The sequence below is a fragment of the Lathamus discolor genome, chromosome 2 (genome assembly GCF_037157495.1).
Source record: "Lathamus discolor isolate bLatDis1 chromosome 2, bLatDis1.hap1, whole genome shotgun sequence".
Taxonomy (NCBI): Eukaryota; Metazoa; Chordata; class Aves; order Psittaciformes; family Psittacidae; genus Lathamus; species Lathamus discolor.
The window spans coordinates 2,694,531-2,717,258 of NC_088885.1; the positions used below are offsets into that span (position 1 = coordinate 2,694,531).

Below are 22,728 nucleotides of genomic sequence, written 5' to 3' on the forward strand. Positions count from 1 at the left end.
TATCTATGAATATTCTTTATTTCAGCAGAATGTCTGATTATTCTTAAATGTGACGTGTGTCAGTGTAGTTTCCACTGTATGTATGGAAGCAAGCAGTGGTAATGGATGTGTTATCTGGGGCTATGTTTTGCTGTTTGGATTTAGTCTTCCACATGGCTATGCAAAGGGTGGGATGACACAGTCACACACCATGAGAAAAACTCCTTTCTCAGTTTTCTCTGCTGACATGTGAAGGGGAGAATGTCACAGAATCCCAGGCTGGTTCGGGTGGGAAGGGACCTTAAAGCTCATCCAGTTCCAAACCCCTGCCACGGGCAGGGACACCTTCCTCTAGAGCAGCTTGCTCCAAGCTGGCCTTGGGACACTGCCAGGGATGGGGCAGCCACAGCTTCTCTGGGCACCCTGTGCCAGCGCCTCAGCACCCTCACAGTAAATACATATGATGAATGAGGCTTTCTCTCTGCCTCTTAGCTTAGCTCATGCTCCTACCAGAATTCCCTTTGTACCAAGCATCTTCCCTGGTCAGAGGCCATTTCCTTCATTTGATCTCATGAGGACTGCAGCCCCCCAAGAGTGCAGACTCTCTAATGTGGTGTTCCTGAAGTCTGTAAGACTCGAAGCTTTATGTTTTCTGTAGCTGGTTAATTCTATTTGCAGCTGCCTTATGTTTTCTAATTGTTTTCTGCTGGGATATACAAGTTGTGAGAAACAAGCTCCCCTGGGTTAGTGGTTGGACTTGATGATCCCAAAGGTCTTTTCCAACCTAGTTGATTCTATGACTCTATGAGTCAGCCTTTCTGAACACACTGTAAAGGTGTCATCCAGCCCTGAGAAGGGAGGTTCTGCAATGAGCCAGTATTGCGCAGTACCTTCCGCAGCAAGCAGGATGGAAACATGGTGTTGATAAAAATGACTTATGTGTGGTTGTGGTGATATCCTGGGCAGCAGTAACTAAACATTGGGAACTACTGCTAGTAATAATGTAGTGCTACAATAAAAATAACTAAAATGTTGAGACCCCAGGGGTCCACGATGTTCTCCTGTGCACAGGCAGTGTGAGGACTTTGGTCAGTTTCTGAGACTGCAAAGGTTCCCTACAAAGCATTGTGCTTTTCCATTAAGGCCCATTTCATGTATTTCAAATAAAACCGTCGTCTCACTGATTCACCAAGGAGCCTCAGTGCATCCGTCTTGATGGGCTGGAAGATGCCGTTGGTTCAAGGGAAGCTTGTTCATTCTGCAGGATTCTGTTGTTGTAATGGAGGAGTTTGTTATTCTGGGTTGAAATGAGCATACAATTGACGTTAAAAGGTACAGATGTTCTAACAAAAGCTTTGTAAAATCCTCCCGTGTTTCTCCAGGTGCTGATTTATTAAAGTTGACAAGAGAAGATCTGGTACAAATCTGTGGTCCAGCTGATGGAATTCGGCTGTATAATGCACTGAAATCCAGGTATGACCTCGGGTGTGAGGCTGTGAGTGGGTTTTGTTCTGTCATTTACTAGCACCGGGAGACCTGGGCAGCTAGAACTGGGATGGGCCTCAATGCCTTCATGTGTCTGAGGAACTGGCAGCAGCTGGTGTAAGAAGAGCCCCCATATACACCTCACATTGGAGCTAAGAATGACCTGAGGCTTTCTGAGGTTACACGTGCAGAGTGCTAACCCAGGCAGCATCCCAGATGATGCTTCTGATTCAAAAAGGGTGTTCATTACCACTGACCTTTGCGACAATTGCCGCTGTTACTCAGTAGTTATGTTCCAGGATTACACCAGGCAGCAGCATCCAGACAGCACTCGCTGTTGCATTCTGTATTGGTTTTTCGGTCAGTTAAAGAAAACCCTGCAAGTGAGCGATGAGCACAACAGATCTGCCTTTGTGGCACAGCATTTCCTGTACCCTTCCCTCTGATGTGTGCTTTCTTCTAATTGCAGGTCTGTTAGGCCCCGTCTAACAATCTATGTTTGTCAGGAGCCATTGAGGAGCCTACAACTGGAAAGACAAGATGCAGGCAATGGTGACAGCAGCAACGGTGCAATATATGGTATGTCACATCTGGGGTCCCTTAGCACCATTCCTGTGTCTTAAAATGCCTAAAACAAGAGAAACAAGCGTTTGACACTGTCCCACACGCCATCCTTCTCTCTAAATTGGAGAGATATCGATTTGATGGATGGACCACTCGGTGGATAAAGAACTGGCTGGACGGCCGCACACAAAGAGTTGTGGTCAATGGCTCGATGTCCGGCTGGAGACTGGTAATGAGTGGTGTCCCTCAGGGATTGGTGTTGGGACCGGTCTTGTTTAACATCTTCGTCGCTGACATGGACAGTGGGATTGAGTGCGCCCTCAGCAAGTTTGCCGATGACACCAAGCTGTGTGGTCCGGTTGATACGCTGGAGGGAAGGGATGCCATCCAGAGGGACCTTGACACGCTTGTGAGGTGGGCTGATGCCAACCTTATGAAGGTCAACCATGACAAGTGCAAGGTCCTGCACCTGGGTCAGAGCAATCCCAGGCACGGCTACAGACTGGGCAAAGAAGAGATTCAGAGCGGCCCTGCAGAGAAGGACTTGGGGGTGCTGGTCAATGAGAAAATGAACATGAGCCGGCTGCAGTGTGCGCTCGCAGCCCAGAAACCAACCGCATCCTGGGCTGCATCAAAAGGAGCGTGACCAGCAGGGCGAAGGAGGTGATCCTGCCCCTCTGCTCTGCTCTTGTGAGCCCTCACCTGGAGCATTGTGTGCAGTTCTGGGGTCCTCAACATAAAAAGGACATGGAACTGCTGGAACAAGTCCAGAGGAGGCCACGAGGATGATCAGGGGACTGGAGCACCTCCCGTATGAAGACAGGCTGAGGAAGTTGGGGCTGTTCAGCCAGGAGAAGAGAAGGCTGCGTGGGGACCTCATAGCAGCCTTCCAATACCTGAAGGGGGCCTATAGGGATGCTGGGGAGGGACTCTTCATCAGGGACTGTAGTGACAGGACAAGGGGTAACGGGTTCAAACTGAAACAGGGGAAGTTTAGATTGGAGATAAGCAGGAAATTCTTTCCTGTTAGGGTGGTGAGGCACTGGAATGGGTTTCCCAGGGAGGTTGTGAGTGTTCCATCCCTGGCAGTGTTCAAGGCCAGGTTGGATGAAGCCTTGGGTGGGATGGTTTAGTGTGAGGTGTCCCTGCCTATGGCAGGGGGGTTGGAACTGGATGATCTTAAGGTCCTTTCCAACCCAAACCATTCTGTGATTCTACATGGGAAGAAAAAAGTAAGGGTACTAGTGGAGAGGCTGAATTCCTGTGTCTGGCACACAGAGAAAACGTAGGAAGCAGCAGGCGCTGCTGTTCTAACATTCAGGAGGTGAACAGAACCTTAAATCCTCTCCAGCTAAAATGGTTGATTCTTCTTCAGCCCACTGAAGCCAGCAGTGACGTGGTAGTGAAGGAGTTCTGAAATTAGCTGTGCTGTGTTGTTACAGACAGGGTATTAACCAGACAAATGTAGGTGCATGTAAAAGCTACGTGCAAATAAAACACTTCAATTCTTTCCCATTTTCTGTTAGGGAATTTTTGCTTTCATTTTCTGTGCACCTGAACTAAAACTGGTAGAGCTTGGACAAGGAAAAGCAGCCAAGCAGTGTACAGGCCAACAGTTTCAGTATTATAAATGGTTGTTATTTCAACACAGACAAGAAGATAATGTTTAACTGTAAATTCCTGTCAATCTTACATTTAAGCAAATGGAGGTATTGGAAATCATTCTTTTCTTGCTCTTGGCTTTGAGTGAAGAGCCGTCATTCCCCAACCAGTCAAACTCTGTACGGGCTGCTGCCATGGTAGTAGTTGTGTATTTTCCATGCAAGAACTGAGGTGGAGGAGGATCCATAGAGGATTCTGTTTCTGTCAAATTGCATGAATTCCCTCTGGAAAATATGTTTCCCATATTCAGTCTCTGGTTTGGGGTGGAAGAATGTGCAAAACATGGAGCTGCCAAGGGCCTCTAGCACTGTTAAGCTGTAGAACTGTAAATACAGCATCAAACTGACCAGCTGCTTTGTCTTACTGTTCCCTTTGCTGTTGTATTTTCCTGTTGCCATCCTTTAGCTCTGAGATGACCTGTAGGAAATACATTCAGACAGCTGAGAAAGGCTCTCTTTGCCACATAACAAACCAGCCAAACCAAAACCACCTCCACCCTTACTGCGAGCAGCAGCGTGGTGGTGAAGGTCACTTGTATTACATGGCGATATGGCGATGGTCCCTAAAAACCCACTGACCTGGTTGACGTGACTGTGCCTTTCTGTGGAGGATACAGGAAAATATGTGGAATCTGCCTTTGGGACCAGAGCAAATGGAAGCCTTCCCCTTGTCGGAAAGTTGTCCTTATGGCTTCACTTTGAAAGCCAAGTCATGGCAGTTCATGCTTCTTGGTGAGAACAGAGTGAGAATAAAGATTTTTAGCTTTTAAAATGTTTTAATGCTGTTATGAACAAATTCACCTGATTTTTCCACATAGTTCCTTGTTAACCAGGTAGTGGCATGCTGATGTAAATCCCTTTTTTCTTGCAGTTTATCATGCAATCTACTTGGAAGAAATGGCAGCCTCAGAAGTCACACGCAAGCTTGCTCTGGCATTCAATATTCCTTTGCATCAGATCAATCAGGTTTACAGACAAGGTCCCACAGGTATCCACATTCTCGTTAATGATCAGGTAATGGAAATTACATTTCCTTGACATTTTATTTATGCATGAGATCAGATGGTGGATTTTCTTATGCTTGCTTCTTTATGATTGCTTTATTCTGTTTGATAATGCAGCCTAGTGTTTTCTGGTATTTAGAGTACTTTTCCTTTACATTACAATAAGCAGAAGGATCCTTTCAGTGTCATTCATCCTCTACCTGAATCAAGTTAAATTACAAGACGAGAAAGGCAAGTGGTCTGTATAGTTGAGATGCTGCAGTAATGACTTACAATGTATTCATTTTGAACAGGGAGCTTTTCAGTACTGTTGCACTCAGCTTATTCAAGCATTTGCCACACATTTAGAGTTGAAGACACAGCCAGCAGTAGTAGGCTCCAGACTGGTTGTCACATGATTGATGGGCAGTAGTTCTGACAGTAACATGTTTTAATTTCATTTGTTACGTGCTTGTCACTCGCTGACTAAACCCAGAAACACCCAATGCTTGTGACAGGCTGTGTTTAATATCTGATGTACACGTTTGGGGTTGCACTCAGGTTTTTAAAACTTCTTTTGTCTTTTGTAGATGGTTCAGAACTTTCAAGATGAGAGTTGTTTCTTATTCACCACAATAAAAGGTACAGTCTAAAACACAACTGGGTAGTCTATCAAGGTGCTGCCTTTAGAGCAGAATGCTGGTCTAGGAAACTCCCCATGCAGAGTAAGGGCAGGTACAGAGAAGGCTGATGTGCAGACACATCAAGATCTGCGTCCAGCAGAAATGGCAGAAACCTGCATGTGGTCAGAGGGGTGGAATCACTTTAATTGTACCTGCAGTCAACTTTGGTCATTTGGGTTTCCTGTTTAAACACTGGGGCTTCAGATGAATCCCACCCTTCCTCAGTTACCCAGTGTAGTTCTGGGAAAAGGTGTCAGTAAATTGTTGTAACCTGTGGATGAGTTCGGCTCTGTGCAATGAAAGTTGCACAGAGAATTGGACAGAAACTGTCCCAGCTTTGAAGACTCAGATTGTTGATCGCAACATTTTTGTTCAGCAGGAGTAGGAAAATCCTTGTTTTCTCCTGCAGATGAGCTGTATTTTTGAAGTTGCTTCACTCACTCAGCCTCCTAACTTGAAATTCTGAGACTGAAATGGTTGTGTATAGTTTGTGTAGCATAAAATCTGTTCAGTGACTGTTACAGACCCATTTGTCTCAATTGTGAAGCCTTTGGGTGGTACTGCTCAGTTCCAACCATAAAGCCACAGGGGCTGTTGCTTTTAATGGTTTCCCTTTGGCTTTCCAGTTTAAGGCTGATAATCACAAAATCAGTGATTGAAAGTATACACTAAGGATTTCAATTGCTCTTGCAGTAATTAACTTCATTTTGTCATAGTAAGTGTCACAGGCGAGGTGGGTTTAATATGTGGTAGGAGGTGTTCAGAAATAACTGCAGACCAAAGGGGTTTTTAAGAAGTTAATTCTTCCAGTGTTTAGTGTGAATAGCAAGTTCCTGGTACTTAGCATGTTTTGACTTTACTATTTCGTAGTAGTAATGAAATACCACTACACTGAAGTGAACCACTTCTACACGGTAAAACCTAAGCCCATGCTTTGCTGATCTGGGGCTTTCGCTGCTGTATTTATGGCTATTCTGTTTATGATTCTAACAACTTCTTTTTCAGCTGAAAATGGTGAAGGCTTCCACATAATTCTGAAGTGATGTCACACAACTGCTAGACTGATACTCCACCGCAGCATGAAGTCCTGCCTAAAGATTACAAAGATCATCCGAAACCTTAGGATCTAACGTCACTGTATAAGATGTTTCATATTGAAAACACAAAATGACCTTTCTAATGAGCTGTTTGATAGGTGAACTTTCTTATCACTGCCATAGCTAAGTGTCCTCATGAGAGGTATAACGCCATGACAGCTTACGTACAGGCATGAAAGACAATGTAAGCAAAGGTGCTTGCCCTTCACTGAAATAAGGCAAATTATGGCCAGTAGATACAGCTTTTAGAAGTGTTTTCTATTACCTGTATCCAGTTGGAGATGAATGTAAACTTATTTTGGGGCATTTACCTTTCTGTGCCAGTTTGTCTATTCCGTGCTTGTACCTGACGCTGGTTTTATTTTTTGATGTTAGCAGAGCACATGTTAATCTGTGTGGAGATGAGTAGTTAAGCTGATAGTGATCAGGTTGTTGGGTCTTTGAGAGTCAAGCTGTCAAAACAGCTTCCTGTGTAAATTGTGTATAAGAGTGTATGTAAGAAGTGTAAATGCCAGAAGAGGGCTTTTAAGAAGCCCTAGACAGATGCAATATATGCATGCAGCAAACTGCATTATCAGTAGTACCTTATTGGAGGGATTAATATAAATCCTATAAGGTACCAAGTAATTGTGTTTTGCTTTAACGGATTTAATGGAAAAGACTTGCCTATGCATCCTTTATGTTTAGTTTCTTAGGTTCTCTGCGGAGCACTGCTGCAGTTTAACTCTTTGCTTGTGAAATTGTGGGGTTTAAAATACCGGCCGCGAGAGGTGGACGTGTCTGACTCACTGGAATTGTGCTGATGAGGGAAGAGGAGCCACAGGCACCGCAGGGCTGGTGCAGCTTTCAGCAGCATCAAATACACGGCTTAAGGAATACTAAACCTGCTCCATGTAACTCTCCTTCCCAGCAGGGAAAGGCCTTGCTCTAGCGGCTGTTATGGACAAGTAGTGTCTTACCTGTTCTGTTGCCCTGTCTTTGCCCTGGGAGCCGCGCTGAACCGCTGTTACATTACAGTGCCTCTGCCATATGACCAAATACTTTTCTTTCAGCCAGGAATTGCGCTTTCTCGCTATTTTGGGCTCTCTCTCTCTTGTGAAGACGTGGCGCAGCATTTCCCATGCTAACATTCAGTTGCAGCTGGTTCGGTACTTGGAGAGGAACTTTTCCACAGGGACTGAGTGACTTCGTGTCGCTGTCATTTTGTGCCTCTGGAAAGCTCCACCGTGATCTCCGGCTTAAATGCTTAGAACAGTTTCGCTTTTTATGCTGCAGCGTTCAGTGTGAGCAACCGCCACTGCGTGTAAAAAAGCAACTTTGATTTTGCCATTCCCTCTTCTGTAACTGGCTCAAGTGCTTCAGCGGAAAAGCTTCCTAAAGCTGTAGCGTTCTGAAACTTTACATTCATCCAAGCTAGAGGGGTTTGGGGTTTTCCTATCCTTATTTTTTCTGCACTGAAAGTAACATTTTATGTACTTAAACATTTCTTCCTATAAGTTAAGTTGTTCATTTTGGGTATTGTTTGGTCCTAGCATTTTCTTGAACTGACACCGTCTTTTCAGCTCCCACCCTATTCAAATCCAAATGTTTTATAAAAGTGGAAAAATCCTTGATTGGAAAGTATCCCAATATCTGATCTTCAAGAACAGTGGAAGTTGTACAGTAGTTTGTCCAGCTCACTTCAAATTGGAATTAAATTATGGCACCAGCAAATTGCTTTTGTTTTTTAATGAGATGTACACATTTCAATTTAAGTATAATAAATGTTTTTCAATAATTTTGTAAACGTGCTTTTCTTTTCCTTTACTTCCCCATTCGAGATGCTCCTGGCGTTCAGATTCAGATGAGCTGCAAAACCTGCCCTAGTGATAACAGTAGGTAAAGGTAGTCACAGAAGCAAACCAGCTCGGTAGCTTATCCTGCACCTGACACACATACATTGATATTCTATTTCTGATACACAACTGAGTTAAATTTTAAATGATTGAAACAAATCCAAATGACATCAGCTGATTGTTTATTTAAGTGGCTTATATCAGAATAGGTTCCATTTGGGTTTGTACATCTTAAATGCAATAGACTTACAGGGGTCATTATGATCTTAGAAAAAAGATGAGCCAACAAAGGGCAATACAACTTGACGTACTGGTTCTGGTGACCTTCATGGTACAGGTGACAAGAAAGTCTGCTTAAAACTCTCTGTTACAGCAGGATGGATCCTAATGGAACTTGAAGCATGATGGTAACAACAAGCATTCCACCACTGCTGTGTAAAAACAAGCCCTGACCACCTTATTCTATAGTAGTAATCCGTGTACTGCTGCACTCTAACCTGTAATTTAACCTCAAAGCTGAGGCTTCCAGTTACTGTCCTTATCTGGAACACATTCACACTTCTTTTGAAAAGTAGCTTTAAATACGTGGGGGGAATTGCAGTACTACCCAGAAGTAGCTTCTCCAACTGCTTTTTAAGCCACTACTATTAATCTTCAGTAAACACACAGGCCCTGAACTCTTAAGACATACATACACACACAATCAGTCTTACACAAAAAAGGTTTCTTTCTGAACTGTTGAGGAGTTTCTCAGATAATTAAGTTGCTTAAGATAAAAAAGTTCATCTAATCCTCTAGCACTGAAGAACTAAGGATGGCCTTAAGAGTCAATACATAGAACGTTACTATTCTTGTAATTCAGATGTTGACAGCTTCTCAAGTAACCCAAATGTGAAGAGTTTGGCTTTCTACATTTGAAAACCACAGGTTTGGTTCAACTCCTGCCTACAGCTTTATCGGCCCATCTGCTTGCTGTGCCCCAAGACCAGGTGTGACAAACAGCTGGAATTCCTTACTCCATCTAATCATAGTTCCCATAACTGAACCTGGTTTCCATTCTTCAGCTGTAGCAAAGCATGAGTACCCTCTCTTCTAGAACAGCAGCATCTTTCCCTTACAGCCCAAGGAGGTAACTAAGGACAACAGGAGCAGTGCTGCAGGAAGCACCATGTGGCTGCACCAGCCGCTCAGCTCCACCCACAGCGGGTTCCTATCCCCTTGTAAAGGCTGATGGCATTGGGTGTAAAACATGCTTCAGTGACAGGCAAGCATTACACCAACTTAACTGAACCAAGCTCAGAAACTTGGGAAGTATCTCTATTTACACAGTTCCCTAGAGGTACTACCTTACCTTTTGACATTACCTATTGTGTCCCCTTGTGTAATTAAATACAAAGCTGACTCATGAAAAAGTATAAGCTGTTTGGCTGCAAGAGCTCATGATTACCTTGCGGTTTTTGGTCAACATCTGCTAAAGCTGATTTGCCCTTAAACCTGGTGTTTAATCTGTCATATATGTTACAGAACAGCAGGTTCGGTTCTGTGGTGCAACAGATTTGAGCCCCACGTCAGGTTACACAACTTCACACCAAGTAGTGCTTACAAATGCAAATTAACTTCCAAGTTTAGTGAACTTCCACCAAGTAACTGCTAAGCTGAAAGGCCTGCACGTTTTACACGGCATTTCAGTTCTCATGCCAACAGAAGGAAGGAGTTGCTAATACAAACTGAAGCATCACCAACTTAATCCACAGCTGCACATTATGGTAAGAGTTTTACCTGGGAAAAAAAATGCTTTTCTTGTCACAAAACTGGATGACCAAACACCACCGTTAGGACTGTCAGGAAACCAACTCCTTCCACTGCTTTGCAGTCCCATTCTCTTCAACATCAACAATGAAATCTGCTGTGTGGTTGCACTTACTGTCAGAGAATGATACAGCATCTGCAGAGGCGCTGTCCGCTCCCTCCTACTGATGGTGGGGGAGTTACTGGAGCAAAGTAAGCGTGAACTTTCACATGAGGTAGATGAGCCTGCGGGTGAAAAGTCTGCATTACAATGCGAGAAAGAAACACAACTAGTGAAAAGCAGCAGCACACCTCAACTGCTGCCCACACCTGGGCTCTCATGTTGGTTAGCTAAAAAGGAAGCATCTGTACACTGGATACAGTCCAAGCTGTTGTAATTCTCCTGTCTGATCCAGCTAAGGCATGCGATGACTGGGCTCTCACCTGCACAGTGTTCCCAATTCCTTCCCAACAAAGCATGGCTCAGCCCAGACACGTGTTCTGCTGCAGGGGAGAGGGGATGCTGGCTACTGCAGCTACTGTATCCTGTCTCCCCTATTCCCTACTTCTCTCATCCTAGAGAGCAGCATGGAGTAGAACTGGGCATATGCCCTCAATAGTCACTGTCCAATCGCAAAGGTGTTCAGACAGGAATCTGGGAATGAAGCTGCAGACAAGTATAACAGGCTAAACCAGGGCAGGTACATGGAGGAAAGGTTTGTGTCTGGACTTGAGGGCGTAACAGCCATATAGTCCCTTCCTCTCCATGCAGATGTTTTGCTATTGGCGCTATATATTAACTTGTATTTTAGGAGTTAATGCCACTACGCAATCTCGAAAACATAGAAGGCTGTCTGAAATAATAATACAGAAAGCAGAAGATAAAGCAGAAGATAAAGCACTCATCATTCCAACAGCAAAGTGTCATGAGCTACAAACGGGCAATCATTACTACTCATACAGAAAAGCTCCATCTAATTCCTAAAGGTGAGCAACTAACAGAACCATATTCAGACTCTGTCCATCCTCCCTCGCCTGGGACATGCGCAGGATTTACACAACCTCAAGCAGCATCAGCAGCTCATTCCTACCGGCACAAGTCAGCGAACACGTACTCTGATCCGCTTGATTCCAGCTCGTGTCACTTGCTGGCAGTCATACAGCTCAATTCTCTCCAAGTTGTGGCAGTTCTCCAGGTGCTCCAGCGTCACATCAGTGATGAGGAGACAGTTATCAAGCTCCAGGACCTGCAGCCTCTCATGACCACAAGTACTGTTGCTCAGATGCAGAATCCCATCATCAGTGATCAATTCACAGTGAGATAAGCTCTAAAAGAGAGAGAGGCAAACAGTTAACACATTGCTCAGGCCAAGTTACTCTGTCCTCCAACCATCAGAACTCTTCAACCTACTTCATTCTAGTGGTTAAACAAATAGTACAGAGCTGAAATCCAGAAGAGCAACCAAAAAACAGCTTTGCTCCACCAAAGAGCTGTGCTTTGTATTTAACTTGGTTTCAACATGAGTAGAGCCCCAAAACGCAGGCCACTGGCAGAACTCCTCAGGTCCCTTTGTTCTATGTGAATGGGGGAATTCTGGTCCTACTGTCAGGCATCTCTGCTACTGTACACAAACAGCCCATGTGCTGTGCCAGAAAACAGGAGACAGCACTCAAGAGATGCTCAAGGACATGCAGGAACAGGCGAGGATCTGCTCACAGGAGTTAGTGCTTCACAATCTACCGCGTTTTCATACATGCCACCGGGACCAAGCCTATGCAAGTCCGTGGAGACAAAGAACAATCGAACTGGACCGATTTGCCAGTGATTTCAAAAACACGTGAGTGCTCAGTGCCTCCGGCTGTATGTACAAGGAGTAATAAACATCTTGTACAGCTGCAGAAGCAAGGCCTTTCTGCAGCCATCAGCATAATAAACCAAAAAGTTCTGCTCCTCTTCAGCATGCTATTTTACTCCCTTGAATTTCAAGAGCATGGGAAAAGCTGCAGCATCTCAGGCAGCAGCACCACACAAAGCAGTTTCCTGGTTCCTTCAGGAAATTCATGACTTCTGGAGAAGTCTGACGATGACAACAGAAAACAGGCTTTCCTCAGGGAGGCTTAACGAGCACTCTGCCACCAGTGAAATGAATGCTCTCAAGTCTTCTGCACTGGGAACATGCAGGATCTACGAACTCTAGTCCTCTTGCCCTGGGCTCTGCACTAGGCTCCTTGCTTCATGCTCAGCCCATACTTGTACCCAAGCCTAATGGGGGCTGGTTCTTGCTTTGCCGCCAGTGTTTTTTCAGACAGCAGCTGATGAAGAAACACTTGCAGCAATCCAAAAGCACTTTTTAACTCAGAGCAAGCAAACCTCCTGCTAATCATCCAAATCAAACATGTAATCCTTCCCTTCTCTCAGTACAACACATCTATCTTTTATTTCAGCCTGACAAGGAAGCCTGAGCATTACCAACCTTACCCTTATTTTTACCTCAGCTGAAGTGACGAGCATTTCCTGCCTGCTGCCACACACAGGTCTGTCCTGCCCTGTCCTTTAGAACAACTTGCCCCTCAGCTTTTCCTCCTTCTCTCAAGAGGATGAACAAGTAACCAGAGAAGAGGCTTGAGACAAGTCTGCAGCATCCCCAAGTATGATGGGGAGCCCCCAGCAGCTCCAGCAGGCCCAATGCCACCAAACCCACAAGCCTGAGCAGCTGGCAGCAACTCCAAGCAACACCACAACCAGTGCATGCTGTCTCCCATAACGATGCAAGTCAGCGCTGCCCTAACTTACAACTTGTTCATGTTCTGCAAGTCCATCAATTCTCTAAAGACTCCAGGTCTTTCCTACACCTAACTTCCTTTATGTACGTGCTCTCAGCATTTGATTTGGCTCACAGCCTGGAACCAATCAGCAGCTGCAGGGTTAAAGAACATTTATAATAGACCTGCTGTTTTCAAGGAAGGACAGGAGGTTCTGTGGAGCTCTTGGTTACAGCAGCAACCCGCTGGCTAATTAAGAGTTTTCCATCCAGGAAGTAAGCAGCTTATAAAAGCAGCTTTCCTGAGACACTGTGTTTAGTGCTGAAAGGACAATACAGGATGTACAGCCAAGTTCGTGCAACTTTGTAAAACAAATATGCCAAATGATACATACTTCGTGTTATCTGACCTTTCTGACTTCATAAGCCTGTCATAAAGTGTTAATAATGTGGAATTTTACCACAATTGCTTGAAACCTTTACTGGTTTCAAAGGTTTTGAAATATATGGATTCACACCAAAGAATTTTATTTTTGTTAATTTTGTTAATCCTTACTAAAGGCTGTGTATAAATCAAATACCTATCATATTGTGAGAGTGACATACGATCAACTTAACTGAAGAATTCAATTGACTTCTCACATCCAGTAATGAGTATTTCAGTTTCTCCAATAATCTGAATGTGCAATTATTAGACATTTTCAACAGAAATTACTTCTTAAGTCCAGTAAGTAATAGAGCGTTTGAGTGCTCTGATACTGATGACCATATATAACCATATAACCATTGGTTATAATTGGTCTAACAGTGCTTTTCCTTATTTCCACTATCTCCTGAGTCTCCAAACACCAAGAAACTAACTCAAAGTTGACTTCTACAACTCCAAACTATTTGTTTAATCTGTAAATATGCCTAAACATATGCTAAAGCACAGCTAGTCAAGATTTAGCAGAACCATCAACAGTATGTGATTTCATATTTGAAGCTTCACATCAGTACACGTAGGTTATTTGGCACCTGCTAGTCTGTTTTCTCTTTCCCTGTAATTCTGAGCCATCATTGTTCACTCACACCTTTGAGGATACACCTACACCTTCCTACACCTAGGGTAAAAATCAAATCAAAAAGTAAGTTTTCCCTGTTCCCTTAGAAAAGCTGTGTTATTTTACCAGTGCCACACTTCCCCGTCCATGGGCTAACACACACACAGAGGCAGCAAACAAGAACGGGTTCAGAAAGATACTTGGGAATTACGAAGTTTTATGGTACCTCTGGTGCAGCACTGGCACAACTGGTACAAAGGATCTCTTGCAAATACAGGTTATGGTTGCGATTACAATACAAGAACATATCCATCACAGAAAAACAGAAAGTGTCCCATATAAATGGCTCCACATCTCCTGACAACTCTCATTTGACTTAATATTAAGAATTATGGTACAGAAATGAGGTCAGGCAATTAATGAGCAAAAATAAAACCCACCATCAATAGAAAATAGTGAACAAGCTCCTTTTCAAAAGCCATCTCTTCTTATGTTGCTACCTTAGTAACACTGAGTAACACTAATTATAACACCATTTAATTAATGAAGCAGCAAACCTTCCTTTAATCCTATCCAAGAAGAGATTATAAAGATGCTTGCTCTTTCACGTAGATCTGTAGTAGTATATACAAAAATCTACCCTTATGGCACAACTGGCCTAAATACAGGAGCTCCTCTTGTAAGGACAGCCTGGCAATTTTGGAGTACCCTGTCTGAAGAGCAGCCAAATTTATGTCACTTGAAATTGGTTTTGATGTTTTGAAATATCTAAGCAAGCACTTCCTAGGAAACAGTTCTCTGAAGTAAGCAGGGTACCCCACTGAAAGCATCTCAATCTTCTCCAATTGCATTCAAAAGTGTAGGTCAAAAAAAAAAAAAAACCACCTTTCATAATTTACTATGTAAATGTAATCCTTGGGAAAAATGCCTGCATGCAAAACTGATACCAGAGTGATCACACAGATTAGGTTTATCTTCACTGCGTGGTTTTGCTTATTCAGTATTTGATGCAAAGTCATACTCTCTAAGAAAAACATTAGTGAACACTTCAAAGGTATCTATGAAGGATCCAAGTAATGTAAGTAATCAAATATGAAGGATGTTAACCACAAAAATACAAGCTTTCTGGTTATTACTCACTGATTTGGTAATATTTTGTTATCACACGATGTAAATATGTTAGGAGTAATCTTCTTTAGAATACTTACAAAATGCATATATTTTGCACAGTATCATATTACATCAGGAACTTTGTCTAGATACAGAGTGAACAGCAGTTGTGTATGTGTGCAGTTTTGGGGAATGCATTACAATTCACAAACAAAGAGTTAAACTTACCAATGCTTGTAGCTTAGGACAGTGTATAGAAAGTTGTATCAATGTGCTGTCAGTTATCTAGAAATGAAAGAAACCAACCAACCATAAGCAACAGACAGCAGGAGAGTCAACCCTCAAATAAGATAATCTCTTTCTCTACCAGATGAAGGTTCTGTTATTTCTGGAAAACACGCAATCACCTATTACTCTTCAAGTATTTCTCTCTATAGAATTTCCCAATAACTACTTTTATTTACTATCATAAACACAGCACTATTAATAAAAATCAAAATACATCTAGCTGAAAGTGCTAAAATGAACTGCATTCTTACACTGGATGTTCAATATTCCTTTTCATATTAAAGCTCACCAAAACACACTCTTCCAAGTCCATCTTCTCCAGCTCATGGCAATTCTAAAACAAATAAAAAAGCAAACAGGTGAACAAAAGATGAAATAAACCAACATATAGATATAAAAACATGCACAGGAGTAGTGATAGGAGATGGCACAGCTTTCAAGAGGAAATCCCTTCAAGTATTTGATCACCAAAGGACAAAAAATGGTAAAGATTAAAAGTCCACCAGCCACACACCACCTCCCTCTCAAACCTCTACATTTCAGCCTTTCTCCTGCCAAGTGAAATGTCTCCTCCTTGCTCTGCAAGGTTTGAGCAGTATGTACCAGTACTCACCCCTGCTTCCCTTTTGGAATCAACTTCAATTCAAACTTAAGGTACTTACAACCTGTGCACTAAAGATAACCAACCTCCATACAGACATATACACCAACCTGCATCAAACTCATCTGGAATAGACTTAAGCCCACGGAACATCTCTCTTCACCATCATACATTATAAAGCAGCATTAAAAACAATGTGCTTTGCTAATGAATGCTGAAAACATTAACACACGGTCCACTTTAAGGCTGAGAGAAAGCTGCACTTCTCATCTGTACAAGCAATTTTACCAATACACTGAGAGAACCCCAGCAAGCTCTTGTAAAAGTGCTTTTAGTATCTGATCATGACTCATTTCAAGAATATAACATAACCTTGTGACCTCGCAGCAGACCACATGCTGCTATGGCTCAGCCCAAACCCCAGCCCATTTTTTACAGGCATAGGAAGAAATGGTTTAACTTGCAGTTCCCAAAGGCAAGCTGGAAGTGACTGCCAAAGCCCAAGGCTGTAGTGGTGGATGATTAGAAACCACTCTGTTTTACCATTGTGGCTAGAAAAAAGCCCCTGCATTCTCCCTAAACATCAGCAGTGCAAACAAATCCTGTTAACTGACTATTATTTTAGTGTTCAGATGTCATAAAGCAGCAAGCAGACAAGTCTAACTTGAAGCATTTGACATCATTAATATGCTTACTTTACATATTTACAGCATGAATCAGGGCACAAGTGTTTACAGTTCATAATGTATTTTTGTAACTTAATGGTATGCTTAGAATAATCTACTATACAGTGATTCTTGGGATGTAAATATCACCAGGGTGTGTGTTATGCTTATAGGGGAAATTTAGCTAGAATATGTAACACAAGTTTTGAATTATGATAAGCATAATAAATTCCATTGAAACATACAAAAGAGTGAAAAACGCAATCATAGATGACAAAATTATTCTATGATTCTATGAAAATAGATCAAATTGCAGCTCTAAGTATAATTCAGAAATAAAACTACTTTTTAGTCCCTTCCTCTGCTGGGTTCTTTCTACTTTGTTTTTCTGCTTCTCATACTTCTTCCCAGCAGCACTGCATCAACTCACAGCTGCTCAGCAGCAATGAAAACAAGGCAAGCTCTAACCTTCTGAAGTGACCCTTACCCGTGCTAAAAGGGTAAAACCAGCATCTGTAAGATGTGAACATCTTGCAGCTTCCAAAATCCTGGAAAAGTTTTAAATGTTAAAGAAAACATTAGCAGAGAGTAAAGTAAATGCATTTGAGATACAAATCTGTCTTCTGCAACTTACAGCTCTCAATAGGAAACATACACATATATGCCTATTTTTCAGTGATTTGCAATTCAAAAACACTAGGCAGACTTTTAATCCAGTTTATCAGAAGATCCTAATAGTTACAGACCAGATTAAGTTCAATCCTCAATCTTCTCAACGTTTAGTGTGGAATTACACCTAATTATAGGTATTTTAACCTTGTTTCAGTAAGACAGCAAAATGCTCAAGTTCTTTTATGCATTATCAGAGGAAAGATACGGGAGAATAAAACCCAAGTTAAAGAGAATGCAGATGAAGCCTGCATCTAAAACCCCTTATACAAACACAGGATGTTGGGAAGCCATAAAACTGAGAAACTGCTTACTAGAAATTCACTTAGGGCATGAAGCACAGTGAAGGAAGTTACCAGAAAGCAAGGAACAAAAAATCTCCAAGGCCACAGTAAAACCAATGAACAATACCAACACAACCTTAAAGAAAATAACACAGTGTTTTGGAAAGATAAACCTAACACTCTCTCCACTGGTCCTAGGAAGCAGTACTGACAAAAGAAAGGTCATCTGCCCCAAACAGCACCACTATAATAGGCAGAACGGGCCTTCAGCCCGTTAATATTTTGCCATCTTTGTCATCGTCTTCTTTCTCTTAATGAACACATTTTACTTTGCAGGTGGAGTAAGTATCAGGATGAATAAGCAGAAACCATGCAGCAGGAGTGACCAAGCAGCTGCATGGTGCCAGCTGCGGTTAAACCATGACAGACTCTTGACTATGGCTTTGCTGGATCAGTCTCTTCAAAGCCAAAAGCAACAGCACAGCAGAGTTCAGAGGTTAAGCCTCACAGGATACACCCCTGAAAACCACTTCCAACACCCTCATCTCCAACACGATTCAAATGTACAATGGAAACTCAAGAGCAGCCAACAGAGAGGTACAACACAGGTACAGCTTCTCAAATGGATGCCTGTAACACCCCTTTTTCTCTATAGACTCACATCTGGGAACTTTGTTCCCTCCCATCAAGGGCAGTCACTAACCTATCATAAAATATTCTCAGCTACTCTGAAAGTTATCCATGAGACCAAACAGGAATGGAAAAAACCCACCACCAAAACAAAATATGACTCAGGTCATGTGTTAACCTTCTCACTCCTTTCATCAATTCCTTACTCTCAACCCCACCTCACTTACAACCACTGGATCCCCAACCCCACTAAATTTCTGATTTTAAAGTGGGGAGAAAGGGATGACATTCGAAGGGTGCAAAATGGGAAGGATGCTACTTACATCTGCTTGAGAAGAAGATGGAAAAAGAGGCGTAAGAAACCACAAGACTAGCAGCTCTAGTTTTTTTGAACTTGGGTGTGCAGTTAGGTTGAAGAGCAGAATGGGGAGAGCAAGCTGTATATACACAGGCTGCAGCAATCAAGCTCACAAATGAAAAACAGGTGGGAAGACACTGCTCAGCATGAAAATGGGTAAAGTTCTAATTCTTGCTTTCAGTGATTGTTCTTAATTAGAGAGGGCTCTAATTTTTTTTCCAGATAGAGCTGACATTTATATCCCACCCAGTGATTCATGACAAAGGACCTAGAATGGGAGCTGATGAGGCAAAATGATCACTGAGAGCATATTCATCGCTCTCATAAAGCAGTGTTCTCCAAGACAGACCTCCCAGTAGCACTTTAAGATGTGGGTACACCTGGAATGCCTCCACACACAGCACCTCCCTATCCCTACTAAATTAGCAGCAGGTGGGAGATAACATTGATGGGGTTAAAGGAAGAGGATCCTAGTTTTCACAGCCCCACCTAGACAAAGACCTTTATGGGTGCTTTTCTCCATAAGCCTCACCAAAACTCTTACCAGTGTTTTTACATTTGAAAGTGCTAAAAAGTAGAAAAAAATAAGATACCAAGTGCTTAAATGAGCAGGTATAAAGAGAGATGAGGGGACAGCTGCATCCTGATGCAGGGGAAAAAAGCAGCTGAAGGAAGTTGGTCAAGCTTAGTATTTCTTTTCAAGGAGATGTAATTTTAAGTGGTAACAGCTGCAGAACAGTGGTATCATGGAGAGCAGCATAGTAGGGCTCCCGTACCCTGAAGTGAAGTGAGAGTAGCACAGTACAAAAGAACAGAAATAAAAGCTTCTAACAGGCAGCAGAGTTTTCTTTCATACTCAACACCGAAATATTCAGAAGGTATGAACAAGTATGAAATTACATTTCCCTTTGATTGCAAGGTAATTTTTTATAACGTACTTTCCTTACACAATCCCAAAAGTCTAGATGTAAACAGCTGTACCATCTGTCCTTCCATCACGCACTCCACTGCAGCAACCACTGCAAAGGGTCTTTCTCTTTCCTTACACTGTTCCTCATGACAGAAGAACGGCAGACGCCTTCCCCCTCGTGGCACAGACAGGAGCTAACAGTTTACCTACCAAAGTCAAACCGGCTCCTGCTGCAGTTGTACTGGAAAGAACTGAACAACTAACAGCACTTTAAAACTCCTATTTCCAATCCGAGCTGTGAATTGAGAGCATGAGAGAAATCGTGGGAAGAGACCCAGAGTAACAGCACAGCTTTCTCAGGAACACAATTAAACGTGTCAGAAGACTCCTAAGCCCCTAGCACTGGCACACATAAGCTCTAGTAAGTATGAACTGTTACGTGAAAGGGACTGTCACTCTGGAATTGTCTTAAGGACAGGTTTCCTACAATAGCAAAAGCTCTTCTTCACTCAATCAGCTAAAGGAACACTGCATGTCAGTATACTGAACACTTGCTTCTCCTAATTACAACGATCTGCACTTCCCTCCATTTATCTGTGATTGAAGTGTAACAACTCTGACTCTTGCACATTCCTGTCAGAAATAGCAATTTAGTGTTATCTAAAAAATTCTGATTTAATTTACAGTGAAATCAGACCTCACAAGAAGCATTACATCTCTACAACTGCGGCATGACGGAGCTTTCTTATTAAAGCTGAAGCTGACCCCACTTCTGAGAATGCCACTATAACCTACATGTCAGCACAAATAACGCCAACGTAAAAGTTAACATTAGTTTTAACTGATGAGCCCTTATTACTCAAAATACATGCCATAAACATCAGACTTTAGCACACTCCATATCAGAATTGAAGAATGCCAGGATACACTGCAGAGCATACTAAAACCACATTAAAAAACCACAGTCTCTAAATATATTCAGATATGATTTAGCTTTTTTTTTTTTTGCAAGACAAATGGCTGCATAAAACCACATCAGAGTACAAACATCACAAGACACAACTACAGATATTTTTACTCTTAAAAAAATAATGGCCTTTGTATCTTCTTTTCTTCTGGCTTGTAATTAGTACCTAAAATACTTAGCTAGAAGCACAGAATTGAACTTCTTGGTTCATCATGTCTTATTTGTTATCTATGAAATCTGTTTTTTGATATAGAGTAGACTACATTAATATGATAGCTATAGAGGACCAGCCCTCAAGTTTCTATCCAGCTGGCACTTCTAACTTAATGTTTTGATTGCAAAGGTAATGCAAAGCAACACAGAGCTAAATCAAACCTGTGGGTATCAGCTGATTATCTTCAGAAGTGAATTTCTTAGACCAGGCCAGTAAGAACATGACATACTCACGACAGGCTCATGATATACTCACTTCAGCCTTGGACAGTTTAGACCAAGTGCTGTGAGAGAAGCATCCGTCAGGTTGCTACAGCCTGAAACACAGAGTGATTGAAGTCTGTGGCATCCTCTACAGATTTTGACAATGCCTTCATCTGAAATTTGCTGCAACACAGAAGAAGGCTGAAGTTACTCCGTTATCAAATAATCAGCTAAGAATAAAAATCAAGTCATATTAACTGAACTGGTAGCATCACACTGTATATAATCAGGGCAACCTGTGGATTTTCAACCAAAAAATACTCTCATGAAACCATGTTCATTGATTAATACTGAAAACAATCAAAAGACAATTCCTACTCATCTATGTATTTTTCCACAGATCTCAAGTACTGCTCAAAGGCAGTTTGAAGCACAGAGTTATTCATTGTTGGCTTTCTCTTTCACTATGATTTTGCTTCATAATTTTCTCTCTGTTTTGAAATTATTTATATTTAATTGTAATTGTCATTGTGTTAAATAGTTTGCTTATATGTTTGTAGAGTGCAGGTCTTTTGTTCCAGAGAAGTGTAAGTTCAGGAACAGTGCAAAAGAGAACTTGAAGCTAGACAGCAGTAAAGCTGACTACCTATTTTGCACTGGAGCAGTAGGACCCAAGGGTAAAAATCCTTCATCTCTGGATAATTTTCAAAGCAAAAGCTGCCTTCAACTGAAAGATTCAACTCAAAATAGGGGTTTTCATTTTGCAAAATTGTTTTGTACTAGATATTCTGGGGAAAAAAGAAAAACTCTTCAATTTGGACACAGGAGCTAGAAGAAATAACACACAAAGCTGCACACAAAATAGCAATGGGAATTGGGTTATGGGGGGGGGTGTGTGTGCAAATACTACTTTGTTTACAGGTCTTCTATTCTGGAAAAAGTATTCTTCCACTCCTAACTCCAAGAATTTACTTTTTCTGCTGAATGACTAATCCTTCATGGTGAAACAGGTTATTTTATTTCCTGGCCTACCATTATTCTTCCAATAACAACAAAGACCTCTACTGTATTTTGAACTGAAAATACATATTTTTTCTATAAAAGCCACACATCCAGGTACCGTAATACTACTTGAGCATATTTGAGGCTGTTACCACAAATACCACCTTTCACAGGTGAAAACAGGATCTGAGATCACCTTATGCCCCCTCCCCCAACCCAGCACTTTTTAGTATCATAAGTTTGTATTTGCAATTTGTTCCATCAAATAGAAATTATTCTAGACAGAAAACTAAAAGTCTTGTCATCTTTTTGTGGATCTAGAAGGATCTGCATCATATACAGGTAAGAAAAGACCAATATCAATCAGGTATTTCTTGATTTGACTCCCAAAAAAACATTATTTTCTAGAACTATCTTGCTTTTCTGGGAGACGCTCCTGACACTATTATTGTGAACAGGAACTATGCTGGAGGTAAGGACTATGTAAATTTTATGCTGCTGTTGGAGATGATCAAAATCCTCAAGTTATATACAAAAATTTTCCATTCTGAAATTGCTTGTCATTCAATGCCTACATCTCTCTTGGGAAAGAAAAAAAAAGCACAAAAACACCTGCAAGTCCCCATTTTCTAAGACCTTTCTCTGAAGAATGTACCTATCAATCAGATGTGCATTTTCCAGAGTTAATATAGGTTCATTTCATAGCTGCTGGCCTGGCATTTTACAAGGTCCACAAAACAGAGCCACTAGAATTAAAAGTTTGGATCATCTAAAGCACAAGGAGATCTGCTGTGTAAATATCAGTGCTAGACCTTTAATCATAAAGGCCCTGGCTGTTTCTGGAAGCATGCTTCTAAGCCATACCAAGCATGTGTTCTTCCATTGAGAAAGCATGCCTTTCTCCTGATACATAGACGGTTCTGAATAATCTTCAGTTGATGCCAATA

At 41.9% G+C, this 22,728-nt stretch overlaps 2 protein-coding genes across 14 annotated transcripts in view; one reads left to right on the forward strand and one right to left on the reverse strand.

Annotated features, from left to right (window-relative positions):
• Positions 1-8,238, forward strand: part of UBP1 (upstream binding protein 1) — a 50,069-nt gene extending 41,831 nt beyond the window's left edge. For all 8 annotated transcript variants that reach the window (XM_065665430.1, XM_065665429.1, XM_065665434.1 and 5 more), the window contains 5 exons: positions 1,362-1,452; positions 1,934-2,043; positions 4,561-4,703; positions 5,263-5,314; positions 6,361-8,238. In XM_065665430.1, the coding sequence (XP_065521502.1) occupies positions 1,362-1,452; positions 1,934-2,043; positions 4,561-4,703; positions 5,263-5,314; positions 6,361-6,398 (434 nt within the window). In that variant the 3' untranslated portion in view covers positions 6,399-8,238. The remainder of the gene's footprint in view (positions 1-1,361; positions 1,453-1,933; positions 2,044-4,560; positions 4,704-5,262; positions 5,315-6,360) is intronic.
• Positions 8,239-8,446: 208 nt separating this feature from the next.
• Positions 8,447-22,728, reverse strand: part of FBXL2 (F-box and leucine rich repeat protein 2) — a 73,007-nt gene continuing 58,725 nt past the window's right edge. For 5 of the 6 annotated variants that reach the window (XM_065665438.1, XM_065665439.1, XM_065665441.1 and 2 more), the window contains 6 exons: positions 20,832-20,962; positions 17,032-17,092; positions 15,568-15,612; positions 15,219-15,275; positions 11,191-11,403; positions 8,447-10,321 (listed from right to left, as the gene is read on the reverse strand). In XM_065665438.1, coding sequence (XP_065521510.1) covers positions 10,214-10,321; positions 11,191-11,403; positions 15,219-15,275; positions 15,568-15,612; positions 17,032-17,092; positions 20,832-20,962 — 615 coding nt within the window. In that variant the 3' untranslated portion in view covers positions 8,447-10,213. Of the gene's footprint in view, positions 10,322-11,166; positions 11,404-15,218; positions 15,276-15,567; positions 15,613-17,031; positions 17,093-20,831; positions 20,963-22,728 lie in introns of all 6 variants that reach the window. The other variant, XM_065665440.1, reaches the window with a different exon arrangement.